Source organism: Vulpes lagopus, chromosome 16 (genome assembly GCF_018345385.1).
Source record: "Vulpes lagopus strain Blue_001 chromosome 16, ASM1834538v1, whole genome shotgun sequence".
Classification (NCBI taxonomy): Eukaryota; Metazoa; Chordata; class Mammalia; order Carnivora; family Canidae; genus Vulpes; species Vulpes lagopus.
Window position 1 is genome coordinate 11,988,238 of NC_054839.1, and position 14,251 is coordinate 12,002,488.

General features: G+C 40.5%; 1 protein-coding gene across 1 annotated transcript in view; it reads right to left on the bottom strand.

Moving 5' to 3' along the window:
* TM9SF2 (transmembrane 9 superfamily member 2) overlaps positions 1 to 7,342 on the bottom strand; it is a 59,349-nt gene extending 52,007 nt beyond the window's left edge. Inside the window, exon 1 of the mRNA XM_041731213.1 lies at positions 7,035 to 7,342. Within this exon, the coding sequence (XP_041587147.1) occupies positions 7,035 to 7,202 (168 nt within the window). The 5' untranslated portion in view covers positions 7,203 to 7,342. The remainder of the gene's footprint in view (positions 1 to 7,034) is intronic.
* Between the last annotated feature and the right edge of the window lie 6,909 nt (positions 7,343 to 14,251).

The window sequence follows — 14,251 nt, forward strand, 5'->3', positions numbered from 1 at the left end:
CTGCCTTCGGCTCAGGGCGTGATCCCGATTCCGGGATCAAGTTCCGATTGGGCTCCCTGGGAGGAGCCTGCTTCTCTCTCTGCCTAGGTCTCTTCTCTGCTCTCTCTGTCTCTCATGAATAAATGAATAAAATCTTTAAAAAAAAAAAAGTATGATTCTGATAAAACTGTCACTATAACAGATGACATGATACTATACTTAAAACCTTAAGGACTCCACCAAAAAACTATTAGAATAACTGAATTCAGTAAATAGGATGCAATATACAAAAATCTGTTATGCTTCTGTTCACTAAAATGAAGTAGCAACAAAGAGAAACTAAAAAAACAATGCCATTTACAATTACACCCAAAAGAATAAAATACCTAGAGGTAAACTTAACCAAGGAGGTGAAAGACCTGTACTCTGAAAACTATAGAGCACTGATGAAAGAAACTGAAGATGACACAAATGGAAAGATATATCATGCTCATGATTGAAAGAATATCGTTAAAATGTCCACACTATCCAAAGCAATCTACTGATTCGATGCAATCCTTATCAAAACACTTATAGTATTTTTCACAGAACTAGAACAAATAGACCTAAAATTCTATGGAACCACAAAAGACTCTGAAAAACCAAAACAAAACTAGAGGATTCAACAATCCCAGATTTCAAGATATACTACAAAGCCATAGTAATCAAAACAGTATGACCCTGGCACAAAAAAAAAACAGACACACAGATCAATGCAATAGGACAGAGACCCCAGAAATAAATCCACACCATTCATTATATGGTCAATGAACCTACGGCAAAGGAGGCAGGAATTTACAATGGGGAAAAGACAGCCTCTTCAAAAAATGGTGCTTGGAAGACTGGATCACTTTTTTACACCCTACACAAAAAGAAACTCGAAATAGATTAAAGATCTAAATGTGAGAACTGAAACCACAAAACTCCTATAAGAAAACATAGCCAGGGGATCCCTGGGTGGCGCAGCGGTTTGGCGCCTGCCTTTGGCCCAGGGCGCGATCCTGGAGACCCGGGATCGAATCCCACATCGGGCTCCCGGTGCATGGAGCCTGCTTCTCCCTCTGCCTATGTCTCTGCCTCTCTCTCTCTCTGTGATTATCATAAAAATTAAAAAAAAAAAAACATAGCCAATAATCTCTTTGACATCAGCCTCAGCAACATAGTTATGGATAGTCTTCCTCAGGCAAGGGCAACAAAAGCAAAAATAAACTATTGGGACTACACCAAACTACAAGCTTTTGCACAGCAGAGGAAACCATCAACAAAATGAAAAGAAAACCTACTGAATGGGAGAAGATATATACGATAAAGGGTTAATATTCAAAGTATACAAAGAACTCGTACAATGTAACATTAAAAAACAAAATTAAATTTAAAAATGGGCAAAGGACCTGAATAGACATTTTTCCAAAGACATCCAGATGGCCAACAGGCACATGAAAAGATACCCAACATCACTCATCAGCAGGGAAATGAAATCAAAACCACAATGAGATATCACCTCACACCTGTCAGAATGGCTAAAATGAAAAAGACAAGAAACAGCATGTGTTGGCAAGGATGTGGAGAAAATGGAATCCTTGTGCACTGTTGGTGGGACTATAAACTGGTGCAGCCACTTTGGAAAACAGGATAAAGGTTCTTCAAAAAATTAAAAATAGAAATACCATACAACCCAGTAATTTCACTGCTGCGCATTTATCCAAAGAAAACAAAAATGCTAATTTGAACATATATATGCACCCTATGTTTGTTTACTATAGCATTATTTACAATAGCCAACATATGGAAACAACCTAAGTGTCCACTGATAGAAGGATAAGGAAAGTGTGATAGACACACACAAAAATATTACTCAGCCATAAAAAATAGAATAAGATCTTGCCATTTGCAACAACATGGACAAACCCTGAGGGTATTATGCTAAGTAAAATAAGTTGGGCAGAGAAAGACAAATATTGTATTTCATTCATTCACATGTGTAATCTAAAAAGCAAAGCAACAACAAAAAAAGCAGAAAACAGATCCATAATACAAAGAACAAACTGGTGGTTGCCAGAGGGGAAGAGGATGTGATGTTGGGCAAAATGGATGAAGGAAGGAACAGGCTTCCAGTTATGGAATGAAAAAATCACAGGGATGAGAAGTACAGCATAGGAATATAGTCAATGGTATTATAATAGAGTTGTATGACAGTTTAGGGTGTCCAATACTAGTTGCATACTTAAAACTAATGTAACATTGTGTGTCAACTACAATTTAAAGAAAAAGTATGATTCTAACTAAATTTCCTTTTATCAAAAAACTGTAAATTAATTCATTTAAACATTTTTTTTTTAACACAAGGGGGTATATTCAGTTATTTTTCCTTACTGGACAGGAAAGAAAATCTTTCATCTAAGAACACAATCTATATATCAAACAGTAAAGAAGTGGCAGATGTTTTGGAGAGTTTAGTTATTAGGTCTGAATTCATGTTGACAAGCTGACAATTAACTGAAAGTTAAATGCAGCAACAGTGAACTGCTCACTAATCAGCTATTAGCCATCAGAATGCTACTCAGCACACTGAGGACCAATCTAAAGTAAAACAACACGCAGCAGCTAACTGAAATGATTGAAACTTTTATGAAGTAGATTAGACTGCACATTTTACTCTGTAAAGATCTATTAACTTCTGATCAGGGCTTTATTTTATTTATTGCAGTCAATACATTGTCCCTTAATTTTAAGAAAGTAAAATGAATTCTAGAGGGAAAAAATACCATAGTTCAATTCTTTTATTACTATGGTTTCAAAAACTAACAACACAAAACAAATAAAAGAAAAAAATTAAATGAGAAACCTTAATAGCAATGAAAGTAATACAACGTTAATGTTTTCCATATTGTCACATAGCTATTAAAATAAATAAGAATTATAAAATATTCTGGAGACACAGCAAATCATTTAGCTAAAGGCATTATAAAGCAAACCTATTTTTTTTTTCAAATCTACCGTTTTTGAAAGAAACCTGGCAATATCAAATAGAGCTATAAAATTGCTTCTTGCCTTTGCCCTAGTAATTTTTTATTTGGGAATATGTAAGTAATTTCTACTGAATATATTCTAGCAACATTATTTATAACAGAAGAAACTGGAACCAATCTCAGTGCCCTATAGGCAAGAAATGGTTAAGCAAACCACAGTACAGTAATAGAATAAAATACTATGTGGCCAATAAAAACCAGTAAGAATGTGCACTATGTTGATATTCAAATGTATATACCCGTAGTAAGTCTAAAAAAAAAAAGGGAACCCACAGAACATAGTCATAGTATTTATGAAGGCTCATAAAGATCATACATCAGAAGCTAGAGCAATATAAGTAGAATTTTATGTTCACTGGACTATTTCTCTGCCATAAACATAAAATGAACATAAAATAATTTTGAGAGGAGAAAATGACCAAACCCTCAAGATTCTTTTGACTGTCTCTCAACAATATATACATAATGTACTAAACGTGGGACAGTGTACAAGTAATGACTACACTACAAAAATTACAAATGCTGAAGATATACCTGTTTCATCTTTATACTTGAAAACGTTTTATAATATCACAACCAATAAATATTGTGCTTTTTCTCTAAAAAATGCAAATCACTTTTCAAAGGGAACAGATAGTAAGCAAATATGATCATCCCTATTCTACAGATGGAAAAACTGATGGAAACAGTATCAGCGTCCTACACAATTCATCCAACTCTTGATTTCCTATCCTTAACAGCATCTTTTGGAAAAAATTTTTCCCATTCACATTTTACTTTTCATTATTTTTTTTCATTATTTTAAAATAATTTCCTTTAACTTTTCTGAACAGTATATACATGACTGTCCTTCTTAAATATGAAATATATGAGAAAAAATTGTTAATACACTGACTGAAGTAATAAACATTTGAACTATTTACTGTTTTTCTCCTCTGAGAGACAAGGATATATATATATATCATATACATAAATCACATGTATATATGTATATGTATATATGTATATATATGTATATATATGATATACAAAATATATAGATAAAATATAAGATAAGATATATATATATATTTTAAAGATTTTTATCTATTTATTCATGAGAGACACAGAGAGAGGCAGAGACACAGGCAGAGAAAGAAGCAGGCTCCGTGCAGGGAGCCTGATGCGGAACTCCATCCCGGGACCCCAGGATCATGCCCTGAGCCAAAGGCAGATGCTCAACCGCTGAGCCAGCCAGGCATCCCAAGAAGATATATTAAAATCTACTTCAAATTCTCTATCACAGTCAAATTGCAGGAAAAAAGAGTTACAGGTATATCTTTCTATTCTTCTAAGAGCTGTTTCCATTGACTAAGATGTGAGAGCAGCTGGCAACAAAGATGAAACCCAAATATTTCAGAAAAAAAAAAACATTTTGCCTTGCCTGTTTTATCCCTATAATTTTGAAAATTAAAAATCCCAAAGGGGGGATCCCTGGGTGGCGCAGTGGTTTAGCGCCTGCCTTTGGCCCAGGGCGCGATCCTGGAGACCCGGGATCGAATCCCACGTCGGGCTCCCGGTGCATGGAGCCTGCTTCTCCCTCTGCCTGTGTCTCTGCCTCTCTCTCTCTCTCTCTTTCTCTCTCTCTGTGTGACTATCATAAATAAATAAAAATAAAAAAAAAATCCCAAAGGGCTCCCCCAAATTATCCAAAAGTTAACTTAAAAGTAGCTACTTAGGGGATCCCTTAGGAGATCCGTGGGTGGCTCCGCGGTTTAGTGCCCGCCTTGGGCCCAGGGCGCGATCCTGGAGTCCAGGGATCGGGCTCCCAGTGCATGGAGCCTGCTTCTCCCTCCTCCTGTGTCTCTGCCCCTCTCTCTCTCTCTCTCTCTCTCTCTGTGTGTCTATCATAAATCAATCAATCAACCTTAAAAAAAAAAGCAGCTACTTAAAGAAGGACTGTTGAGAAACCAAAAATCATCTAAGAGGCAGGCCACCTGTAAATTTCACTCAGACTGATTTTCCAAAGTCCATCTCAAATGTCACTTCCTCTTGCAGCTTTCCCCTAAGACTCCAATCCACAGATGTTTCCTCATTTGTGTTTTAAGGCACTTTGGACATACATCTTTTATAACATATCAGATTTCAATGATCTGTTCATAAACTTATATCCTTTACTCTGAGGTCCCTAGAAGACAGGGATGCATTTTTTTTTTGTCTCTAAGGCACTCGGAATACAATACAGGATTGCTGTTAGATTTAAATTTAAAGACCAAACACTAGTTTTTAAAGGCTGGTTACTAAAATATTTAACAGAAAAAGCAGTGTGCTTTCAAGACTAACTCTCTTTTCTATTTGCAAGCACTATATTCTTTCAGTCAGAACTCTCAAAGAGTGAAAGCTTCTTGCTGCAGAGTATGAAAGTTAACAGTTTGAGAGTGGTAACTGTCAACTTGAGTAAAACCTAAAGATCCTTAGACATTTTTAGAGATCCAAGATTTTTTTTTTAGTTTTTTAAAGATTTTATTTATTTATTCATGAGAGGGACGGAGGCAGAGACACAGGTAGGAGGAGAAGCAGGCTCCCTGAGGGGATCAATTCCCAAGACCTTGGGATCGTGCCCTAAGCCAAAGGCAGACGCTCAACCACTGAGCCACACACAGGTGCCCGAGACTGAAGATTTTATTTTTTATTTTTTTTTAAATTTTTATTTATTTATGATAGTCACAGAGAGATAGAGAGAGAGGCAGAGACACAGGCAGAGGGAGAAGCAGGCTCCATGCACCGGGAGCCCGACGTGGGATTCGATCCCCGGTCTCCAGGATCGCGCCCTGGGCCAAAGGCAGGCGCCAAACCGCTGCGCCACCCAGGGATCCCGAGACTGAAGATTTTAAAGCAAACTGTAAAATGCTATGAAAAATTTAATAGCTTATTTAATGCCCTAAAAGAAGCTTAAAATTCATAGCCACAGTAAAGCTAGCAGTAATAAAATAAACACGTCTTTAAAAATAAAATCAAACTTAATAAATAAACCTACTTACAGACTGTAAAAGTTTGCCGAACGATTATTTGAATTATTAAAGTTATTACTGGTTTCAAAGAGATCCTCATGCCCCAACGGTGTTAGCAACTTAAAACTATTATGTCTACCGTCATGCTCTATAGCAAATAACGTAAAATCAAGTTACTAATATGCCTCTTCACTAGCAGTTAAGCTGAAAACCTTGAGTGTAAAGGTCGTAAGAGATCAAAGTTTTCAGGATCTGTCCTAGGAATAATACGCGTTTCTCCCGTTTACCTGCTTTTCAGTGTTTAAAACAACGTCAGAGAAACTAAGTGCTGGGATCTTTTACAATTTCTGCAGGCTAAAAAATATTTTAAGTTAAGAGTTAGAAATGAACAGTCTCCACTATTACAGCAACTTTTTATTGATGCAGTTTACGCGGTTCTGGGTGTTAAGAGTTCACAAAAAAAGGAACACACGGCTAAGTGTGAAGTCAAAACACCCAAGTCCTAGAAAGAAAACAAACTCTCAGAACCAACCAGGAGTTCCAAGAAAGTAGGAAAAAAAAAAAAAAAAAAACCTCGGGAAGCAATGAAATTTTTTAAAAAGTAACTGGAAGACCCAGTCGTCCACTTTCTTGGAGTGCGTGACCCAGGGCGGTGAGCCAACACTCCCCCGTGGACTGCGTGCGGACCCGCAGGCACCCAACGCCAACGGAGGGCCATCCATACACACAGCCCCTGTTGGCAGGCAAACGGGCTACAGCTGCTCGTGCTGCCTGGACCTTTAGACCCGAGGCGAGCCTGAGGCCCACTGAGCCCCGCAGAATCTACCCCTAAAAGGCCATTCCAGAACCTCCGACCTGCCGCCGGGCGGACCCAAGCACTTCCCGGGGACACCGGACCCATCCCAGCTACGCCCCCTTCCCCTCGGACCGCAGCTCTCCGGCTAAGGGGAGGCTGCCCTTCGGTCAGAGCACTCAGGGTCCGCCAGGCCTCACTCACCTTACACTCGTCACTCTTTTTGTCTTCTTCGCAGAAGTTGACTGGAGCCAGGCCGGGCAGGTAGAAGGCGGCGCCCGGACGTGGGCCTGGGGCCGCCCTCAGGAGCAGCAACAGCAGCACCAGCCCCGGCCACCGAGGCGGAGACAACACCAGCAGCCTCGCGCTCATGACGGCTGTTTCCGGAAAAGGGCAGCCGAGCCGAGGGGGTGAAGAGGGAAGGAGGGACGGGGAGCCTCGGAGACGACCACAAGATCGCGGGAGCTGAAGGGGGACCGCCCCGCCACGGACAGTTCCGGTTGCGCTAGGAGACGCCGCGGGTCCCGCAACAGAAACCGAACCGGAGCTCGACAGAGCATGCGCAACGCCGCCTGCACATGCTCCGTGAGAGGGGCCGCAAGCGCCGGGAGGAGTTTCCGGGACGGAGCCTGGAGGAAATCCACTTTCCAGGTTTTCCAGCAGGCTGACGGGGGGGTTGCTGGCTTCCGCGTTCACGGCTCGCCTTCCAAATTCAGATCTAGAGCTGCCCGGCGGCGTCCAGGAGGGCACCACCTGTCGCGCTGGCGTCCCCGGCTCGCGGCTTCGGTTCAATCTCCCATAGCAATTACGAGGTTTCCTCGCCACACCTCTCCTGGCACGTCAACCCTTGTTATAGAGTTGGTGCTCCAGAAAATGCTTGCTGATGGAGGCGGCCTTGGTGGCGGGAAGAAGTTCGGGAAACACCTGTTTGGGAGCAGGATGAGGAAATAAATGAGAAAAACTAGCCAAAAAGTCTCATATAGTTTTGAGTGTCCAGCTCCATGCCGTGAGCCATTTTTGCCTGGGACAGTAATTGTACAGAATAAAGAAGATCTCTTTAAAGATGAGTGGAAATGAGGTGGGGAAAAAATCAGGAGTAGGCAAACAAAAGGTAGTGTTGATGTTTCTTTGCAAAAGAAGATGGGCAAGAGTTAAGTGAGGATAGTCGTTCTAGTGAAATAGCAATCTGGTATTGATGAAGTTTTGGAATTATAGGTGAGGTCCGGAGCTGACGACCAAGAAAGAATTCTTGAGACGCCTTTGGTGCAAAATCGTGGTTTTATTAAAGCACGGGGACAGGACCCATGGGCAGGAAAAGCTGCTGCCCGGGGGCCTATGAGGGGTGGCTGATTATATACCTGAAAGTTGTGAGGGGTTTGAGGATACTGTGCTGAAATAAACCTCAGGTTTTCCAGATGCATTTAACCTTTTATAGAACAATGAAGGGGCGTGACTGCCCGCAGCCAATCAGCTACTTACTGAGGCTGAGACCTCAGAGATCTGGGGGTTCAAGGAAGTCCCCGGGTTCCTTTCCTCCAAACCCCGCCGCCTCTCGAGCCCCCGAAATTCAGCATCACCAAAAACCCGGAGAAGTGGAGTCTTCCTCAATAAATGGTCCCCGGACTCCAGTCCCAAACCTGTCTGACCAGAGTGCGGACGGCGCATGCGCAAGGGCCCACAGGCGGCTCCTCCCCAACTCCTACCCCTGCGACCTCCTCCCGGCTTCCGCCTCCGCAGATCAGACACGTCACCCCTCGCTGCCGGGCCCGGTGGTAGGACAGGGGGCGGGGCTCGGCCGCAGGGAGGAGCGGAGCGCTTACTTCCGGATCCGGCCTCTCCCGGAAACGCCATCCCCGGGGTTCCCTTGGTTACCGTGCTGCGGTGCCCGGGGCGTGGCTCGGGGAGATCGCCCCACCTCCTCGTCCGGGCCACAAAATGGAGTCTCTGGTTGGAGGGGGTCTTTCCTGTGGGCTCTGTCATGCAGAAACCCTGGTGGGGATTCCAGTTCCAAACTAGGAAGATACGAAGTTTTCCTTACATCCTCCCTTTGTGACGCTCCCTTTCTCCAAGGACTAGCTCAGGCCCGGCTGTGAAAGTTGAGGGATGTGATTTTGTCCTTTCCTCCGAGGCAGATAGCATTTGATGACTCCTGTTTTAGTCTCTTAATAATCTGGCATTCAGTTTTTCCACTCCTCTTTGCCAAAGTAATTTAGACAGCTGTTTTTCTGCGTTTCCCACGGCTTCTATGTGTTTCCTCGCAAATAAAAGTACAGGATGCTTAGTTAAATTTTAACCAGATTAATAATAAACAAATTTTTTAGTGCATGTGCATCCCAGATATTCCCTGGGTCGTGCATGCATCTTACCTGGCAACCCGATGTCTACATCAAGTTGCGGGAAGGGCCGCTGTAGTCCGCCAGCTGTATGCTTGGCAACTAATGGGCTTTCAGGAATTTCTAGAAGATAAAAATCATCTCATTGTCTTTTACCTTCTGATATGAAAATATGATAGTCCAAGAGACAAAAAGTGAGTAATCCATGGTCCCCTTCCCCAGTCTAAATACTGCAAGTAGGAAACCAAACTGTCCCTGAACAATAGGCTATAAAGGCAAGTTCAGAGCCGACGTATAAGAAATGTTAAGTTTTAAGGTGAAAGAATGGTTCCCAGGACATTGGGATTTATTAGCTAAAATAGGAGTCGCAACCGGAAGGATTATTTAGCCAGCAGAACCTAGGAGAATGAAATCCGCAGAGGCAAACACCACCAAGGGAGAACTCCGAGAAGACAATGATGGCCTGGCTCAAAGCCTCCGCGCCTGCAACATGGGTGGTGTGTCTCTGTTAATACAGAATAACATATTCTAATCATGTAGCTAGTGCTACTTTAAATTTATGCCCAGCAACCAATTTACAAGCTTACAAGCTTTCTGTTTTTAAAAAAGATTTTATTTATTTATTCATGAGAGACACAGAGAGAGAGAGGCAGAGACACAGGCAGAAGGAGAAGCAGGCTCCATGCAGGGAGCCCGATGTGGGACCTCGGTCTCGAGGATCACGCCCTGGGCTGAAGGCGGCGCTAAACCGCTGGGCCACCCAGGCTGCCCACAAGCTTATGAGCTTATAATGTAGCTTGCCATGTAGCTTGTTCACAGAGAGCGAATGTTTGCTGGACTCAAGTATCTGTTCTGTGGAATTACTTTTAACGATTCTATTGAGGTATAATTTACATACCATGCATCACTCAGTTTAAGTCTACAATTCAATGATTTTTAGTAAATTTACTGAGTCATGTCATCATCACCCCAATGAGATGACCTTTAATGTTTAATCCCCCTTTCTACACTCAGCTCTAGGCAACCACAAATCTACTGTCTCTACAATGTGTCTTTTCTGTCTCCTTTGGGTTTTTAAAACGATAAATTAATAATTGTTTTTATCTATTCATTTCTGTGTCTGTAGCTAATGTAAATTCAACCCATGGATAGGTATATTTTCAGTGTCCTGACAAGTTACCTGTGTCAGGCTGCTAGGCTGTCCTGGATTCCACAATGTCAATGCCCTCCATGCAAAGGCCTTCAGGGGCACACTAGTGGTTGGGTTCATTACTAGTCAGAGTTATTATTCAATACAGGGAGGGAGGATGCACATCGTGGTGAACTATGGGACATCTCAGTAAGAGTATTAGGAGGGACTCATTATGGTATTGGAGCTTGTTGGATGTTTTAGGGGAGTAATTAAAGAAGAGGATCTTTGCTCTGGATAGGATGTTGCCAAGAAGCAGGGGTAATTCTTAAGACTGGATATCTTAATGAACCTTATCTAGAATTATCTAGCCAACAGGCTAGACTGTTGGCTAAAGCTGTATTTGGTAAAGAAACAGCAGTCACTATTCTTAGAGCAGGGGAAATATTTGGTGATTTTGTGGTTTGGCCAATGTTCAGGTTTTGTCCCTTCTTAAGACATAATTACAGAGGGGTTGTGTTTTGTCTTGATCATGGTCAGAATGGCCTTGTCTGATGTTCATGTTCTATGAAATTATTTACACGCAATGAATGAGGCTTACCTTTAAAGTACCATGCCAGATCCTCATGTCAGGGTCTGTTCTCCTCACCAAAATAATGTCTGGGTAATTGTCCAGCTATTCACTGTTCATTGTACCACTTGTCTGGGTAATTATCCAGCTATTCACTCCTCAGTATTACTAGATATACTTACCTTTTTCTTGAAATTTCTGCAAAAATACTAGACACTGGGTAACCTCCAATCCTCAAACTCAGATTGTGATCATTTCTATGGATTTTAAAATGGTTCACCCTTTATTTTATTTGAAGCAGTGAACAACAATATTAGTACTCTTTATTTATTTGCTTTTTTTCAGCACCCTGAATCTTTCAAATGGAGTTTAGAAATATTTGCTGTACATATAACTGACAAAAGTTTCCTATCCACGATATAAGAATTGTTATAAATCATTTTTTTAAGACAAGTAAGTAGAAAAATGGGCAAAGATAGAATATCACAAGAGTAGATAGTGGTCCAGAAAAATGAAAACATCTTCAACCTCATTACTTATGAGGAAATTGTAAATTAAAACTTCAGTGAAATAGAGCTACACAGCAGAAGAACTAAAATTTAAAAGACTGACAACATTAAGCATTGTTAAGGATGTAGAACAACTGGAAGGTACATACACTGCCAGTGGGAGTATAAATTGATGGGAAATTGTTTCACACACATATTCTATAGCCTAGAAATTTCACTTCTAGACCTAACTACCTACTTCCATTCACCAAAAGATATGTTCACCAAAACAGAGCTCTAATGTGTTTCTACAGTAGTGTGGATAAATATAATATAGTTCTACTATAGAGTACTACAACAGCGATGAAAACAAATCACTGTTAAAAACAACAACATGTATTAATGTCACAAACATATTAAGTAAAACAAAGAGAATGAGAGCACTTGCAGGATTCCATTTATATGAAGTTTTTGCCTCAAAAATAGGCAAAAGTAACCTATGATGTTAGAGGTCAGGTTAGTGGATACCTCTTAAAAGCTATAAAGAAGTAGTGATTGGGAGGACATGTGGTGGGGGCTGCTGCAGTGGTGGTATTGTTCTGTATCTTAATTTTTATCTTAATCTTTCCTTCTGTTCTGGGTGATAGTTACCTGGATGCAAGGACTTTGTAATAATTCTTGGAGCTGGATACCTATGATCTGTGTACTTTTTTTGTATGTATGTTGTACTTCTAAAAAAAGCTTATTAAAATATAAAAAAAAATAAAATAAATAAAATAAAATATATATCATTGGGGCACCTGGGTAGCTCAGTGGTTGAGTGTCTCCCTTCAGCTCAGGGCATGATCCCAGGGTCCTGGATCAAGTCCTGAATTGGGCTTCCTGCAGGGAACCTGCTTCTCCTGCTGCCTATGTCTCTGTCTCTCTGTGTCTCTCATGAATAAAAATATTTTTTAAATAATAAAATAAAATATATATTGTTATTGTGAAAAAGTTAGTGATCATTGAAGTTGGGTATTGGGTACAGGAGGTTGATTATACCATTTTCTCCACCTTTATGCATTTGGAAGTTTCCACAATAAAAAGTTTAAATATATATAAACACATATGTTTGCATGTATGTATATGTATATGTGTACATATATACTTATGCATGTGTATTTTTGTACTATATTCATAAATGTTTGAGTTGCACTTGGACTGGCCAGTCTATTCAAAAGTGAACATGATTTCCCAGAGATCACAGCAACATGAATAGAGCCCTGGGATTCCTTTATAATATGTTAGATTGGAAATTAGCATATAAGGAGAATGTTTGTGTGCTTATATGGTATTAGCCAACAAAACCAATGTACCTAATATGTAAAATAACAATCTGAATGAAAATCTATATACATATATATTCATAGAAATATATTGAATATGTGTTATATGTATATTATAGAAATAGATACAAATACATGGAAGAGAAGGCAGACAATATGACAGGACCTATTATGACAGGGCAAATCCTATTAAAAGTGAACTTAGGCTAGGATTATACATTTTTTATTTCATGGGAATGTTTCAAATGTGGTTGAAGGGATCCCTGGGTGGCTCAGAGGTTTAGTACCTGCCTTTGGCCTGGGGCATGATCCTGGAGTCCCTGGATAGAATCCCACATCAGGCTTCTTGCATGGAGCCTGCTTCTCCCTGTCTGTGTCTCTGCCTCTCTCTCTCTCTCTCTCTCTCATGAGTAAATAAATAAAATCTTAAAAAAAAATGTGGCTGAAATACATGAGATTTGAATGTCATTCATGAATTGTTTGAAAAAATGAATACATTTTGCTTTGGACTCTGGGCTAATGATTGGTTTGAAACTTCTGAGTATCAGTATGTATACTTCAGTAAAATAAAATGTTGGGCAAAGTTTTTAGAAAAACTTCCATAAAAAGAAATAAAGACAGAGGTTGCCTGAAAGAGCACATGATTGCATAACAAGCATTGTAAGCCCATCACCATGATTACCCTTAAGTAGCTGCTGAATGGGCCAAAATATACATGTTCTCCCAGAAGAAAAATATTTGAGTAATTTGGGGTCAGAATGTTTATTGAAAATTTGGACTGAGGGAGTTGGGAAGCATGAACTGAAGGGTAACTGTATAAAAATAATCCGGTGGAATCACAGCCTGGTCATGTTTTCCTTGAGAGCTAACTTTAGAACATGATGCCCATGTGAGATGAACTTCACTACTATATCTGAATTACAAACTAACAGTAAATACTTGTTTAAACATTTTAGAAACTGATATAAACCAGAAAAAGCTTGTAGGCAAACAGAAACACTTTAACTTCCTCACCCTTTTCTGCCCATACTATTTTCATGGAGTGAAATGGTCTGAACAACCAGATATCTACCCAGGGACTTTCCTTCTGTTCTGAGAGGATCTCAACTTCATTGAGCATAAGAATTACCATACATGGGGGGTTGCCTGGGTGGCTTATATGGTTAAGTCTGACTCTTGGTTTCGCTCAGGTCATGATTTTAGGGTCGTGAGATGCAGCCCAGTGATGCGCTTCTGAGTGCAGCACTAAGATTCTCTCTCCTCCCTCTATGCCTCCTCCCACTCACATTCTGAATGAATGAATGAATTACTTTATAAGGTAGAAGAAAGAACTTCATATATACTGATCTTCAAAAGCTTCTTAAAGGAGGACACCTGGGTGGCTCAGTGGTTGAACACCTGCCTTTGACCCAGGGCATGATCTTAGAGTCCTGGGATGGAGTCCCACATGGGGCTTCCTGCATGGAGCCAGCTTCTCCCTCTGCCTGTGTCTCTGCCTTTCTCTCTCTCTCTCTGTCTTTCATGAATAAATAAATTGAAAAATAAAATGAATAAAAAATTTTTAAAAAATCTTCC